At 45.2% G+C, this 3,578-nt stretch overlaps 1 protein-coding gene across 1 annotated transcript; it reads left to right on the top strand.

Moving 5' to 3' along the window:
• The first annotated feature begins 546 nt into the window (after positions 1 to 546).
• Positions 547 to 3,578, top strand: LOC112800115 (subtilisin-like protease SBT1.7). Its single transcript, XM_025842209.3, has one exon. The coding sequence runs from the start codon at positions 943 to 945 to the stop codon at positions 3,208 to 3,210; it is 2,268 nt and encodes a 755-aa protein (XP_025697994.1). The 5' UTR covers positions 547 to 942; the 3' UTR covers positions 3,211 to 3,578.

Below are 3,578 nucleotides of genomic sequence, written 5' to 3'. Positions count from 1 at the left end.
ACAACTAATATAAAGCTTAGCAAACAAATCAATCATATCGGGGAAAAAAAATATAGGAAGGTTATCAGGTGTACCAGAAACACCGGTTTTTCAGTTGTTTTAAGCGTTGATCTAAATTATAAAAATTATATATAATATATATTAATTAAAATCAACGGTTAAAACAACTAAAACACTGATGTTTTCGGGAACACCTGATAATTTTCCAAAAATATAAAATTAACTTATATTTACAACTCTATCAACAATTATATCCAATAATTATAACTAAACTAATTTATATTATAACTCTATTGTCAATTATATCCAATAATTATAATTTTATTAAAGATAAGAAAAACATAAAAAATGATCTATAAATATTCAAAATACGAATAAAATTACTCATAAAAATATATAACGAATTTTGTATTCACAAAAAATAAATTTTATATGACAAAAATATTAAAAAATCTCAAAATATTCTCATCATCATTCCCACCACCACCATCAACCCTCCTCTCTCGATAAACCACATAAACTACATTTCAATATTATGGTTATTGGATACTTTATTAAAGATGGGAAGGAAAGATATAATAGTTATTGGATATAGTTGATAAATAATCCTATCATTGCTCTAAAATAAAATGACGGGACAGTCTCAAGTGATGGGCTTGCAGTAGTGGAGAAAGAAACGGTGGTAAACGCACATGCGAAAGCAAGGCCCAATTGTCTTACACTACTACACATACAGGATACAGCTACTACAATTTCCCCACTCATCACTCACTCATTTTCTCTCTCCTGCTCCTGCTTTTTGTCTCCAATGCAATAATTCAAGAGAAGCAGACAACCACCCACCGCTTCCCCTTTTCACACCACAATCACACTCACATAAAAGACCTGCTTCTCCCTCTTATTTCTATTCCATTGCTACTTTACTCATCAAAACACAGGAAAATGGGCACGCCTCGTAAAGCTTCTCTTGCAGTGTTCTTACTTCTCTTTGTTGCTCTCTGCCATGGGGCAACTTCGGCGAACAAGAAGACCACCTACATAGTCCACGTGGCGAAATCTCAGATGCCGGAGAGCTTTGAGCACCACGCTGAGTGGTACGCTTCCTCTCTCAAATCCGTTTCTGAATCGGCGGAAATGCTTTACACCTACGAGAACGCCATCCATGGGTACTCCACCAGGTTAACGGAGGAGGAAGCTCGTTTGTTAGAGGCACAGGACGGTGTCCTCGCCGTGCTTCCGGAGACAAAGTACGAACTCCACACCACGAGGACTCCGTTGTTCCTGGGCCTTGACAAGAGCTCGGATCTTTTTCCGGCGTCGGATTCCTCCAGTGACGTCATCGTCGGAGTTCTCGACACCGGTGTTTGGCCAGAGAGCAAGAGCTTTGACGACACTGGGCTCGGACCCGTTCCCAGTACGTGGAAAGGCACGTGCGAAACTGGAACCAACTTCACTGCTTCTAACTGCAACAGAAAACTCATAGGAGCGAGATTCTTCGCCAAAGGCTACGAAGCCATGTTAGGTCCAATCGATGTGACTAAAGAGTCTAAGTCCCCTCGCGACGACGACGGCCACGGAACCCACACCGCCAGCACCGCCGCGGGATCTGTTGTAACTGGCGCCAGCCTCTTTGGCTACGCACAGGGGACGGCGCGTGGGATGGCCACGCGAGCTAGAATCGCGGCATACAAAGTGTGCTGGATCGGAGGGTGTTTCAGCTCTGATATTCTCGCCGCCATTGATAGGGCCATTCTGGATCACGTTGACGTTCTTTCTATGTCCCTTGGTGGTGGAAGCTCTGATTATTACAGAGACAGTGTTGCAATTGGATCCTTCGCTGCAATGGAGAAAGGGATTCTAATTTCTTGTTCTGCTGGAAACGCTGGTCCCAGTCCTTCGAGTCTTTCCAATGTGGCACCATGGATCACTACCGTGGGCGCGGGTACACTTGATCGTGATTTTCCGGCGTTCGTTAGCCTCGGTAACGGGCTCAACTTCTCTGGTGTTTCCTTGTATCGAGGTAACGCTTTACCTGATTCTCCGTTACCGTTTGTTTACGCTGGCAATGCAAGCAACGCGACGAATGGAAACTTGTGCATGGTGGGAACACTATCGCCGGAGAAAGTTGCCGGGAAAATCGTGTTGTGTGAAAGAGGAGTTAGCGCTAGGGTTCAAAAAGGTGCTGTGGTGAAGGCTGCTGGAGGATTGGGAATGGTGCTGGCTAACACCGCTGCCAACGGCGAAGAGCTTGTGGCTGACGCGCACCTACTTCCGGCGACGGCGGTAGGTGAGAAAGCCGGAGACGCCGTCAAGAAGTATCTCTTTACTGACGCTAAACCAACCGTGAAGATCGATTTTGAAGGGACTAAGGTAGGGATCCAGCCGTCGCCGGTGGTGGCGGCGTTCAGTTCCCGTGGCCCCAATGGTTTAACGCAACAGATCTTGAAGCCTGATCTGATCGCACCGGGTGTCAACATCTTAGCGGGTTGGTCCAGGGCGGTGGGTCCCACAGGCTTAGCCGTTGATAACAGGCGCGTGGACTTCAACATCATCTCCGGCACTTCAATGTCGTGCCCTCACGTGAGTGGCTTAGCTGCGCTGGTCAAATCGGCTCATCCAGAATGGAGCCCAGCTGCGGTTCGGTCGGCTCTCATGACAACGGCATACACGGCTTACAAGAACGGCCAAAAATTACAAGACAGCGCCACCGGAAAGCCATCTACTCCGTTCGATCACGGATCTGGACACGTGGACCCCGTGGCGGCCCTTAATCCTGGACTCGTCTATGATCTAACCCCTGAAGACTACCTAGGCTTCTTATGTGCTTTGAACTACACCGAAGGTGAGATCCAAAGCGTTGCGAGAAGAAATTTCAAGTGCGACGCGGGAAAGGCTTACAGTGTGACCGATCTCAATTATCCTTCGTTTGGTGTGGTGTTTGAATCATCAACGGGTGCGGTGAAGCACACGAGGACCCTCACTAACGTGGGACCCGCAGCAACGTTCAAGGCTTCCGTGACGTCAGATTCCCCATTGGTGAAAGTATCGATTGTGCCGCAGGTGTTGAGCTTCAAAGAGGGGGAGAAAAAGTCGTATACAGTAACGTTCACTTCATCTGGTGCGTCCCCACATGGTAATGCCTTTGGACGGTTAGAATGGACGGATGGGAAGACTGTGGTTGGAAGCCCAATCTCAATTAGTTGGTTTTAAGTTGTTAGGAAAAAAATAAAAAGAAAAAAGGTCAAAAAACGAAGGTCTAATGTTGATCAAAGGTTCATCACTCACTCGAAGAGGGGTGTCTTGATTGGCTAGTGGTTAATTTTATGATTTTATAAATATAATATATTAATATTTTTATTTATTTGAATCTAGTGAATGAAAAAAGAAAAGAAAAGCAGCTTTAAATTAATTTGTAGGTGGGACCTATGTTTTTATAGTTTGGGTCGTTGTGTTTGTTGCCTGGGGGAAATGGCAAATTGGCTAGGGTGGAGAAATTTGTCTGGGTTGTTGATTAGTACAAGTACACCGTTATAATCATTAAAGAACATGTGACCACACTACACTGGCATTGAGTCCCA

The sequence above is a fragment of the Arachis hypogaea genome, chromosome 1 (assembly GCF_003086295.3).
Source record: "Arachis hypogaea cultivar Tifrunner chromosome 1, arahy.Tifrunner.gnm2.J5K5, whole genome shotgun sequence".
In the NCBI taxonomy this organism is placed as follows: Eukaryota; Viridiplantae; Streptophyta; class Magnoliopsida; order Fabales; family Fabaceae; genus Arachis; species Arachis hypogaea.
This window is presented reverse-complemented; position numbering and strand designations above follow the sequence as displayed.

Excerpts from the sequence above, each read along its gene's own strand:
- LOC112800115 (XM_025842209.3), top strand. The coding sequence starts at position 943 with ATGGGCACGCCTCGTAAAGCTTCTCTTGCAGTGTTCTTACTTCTCTTT.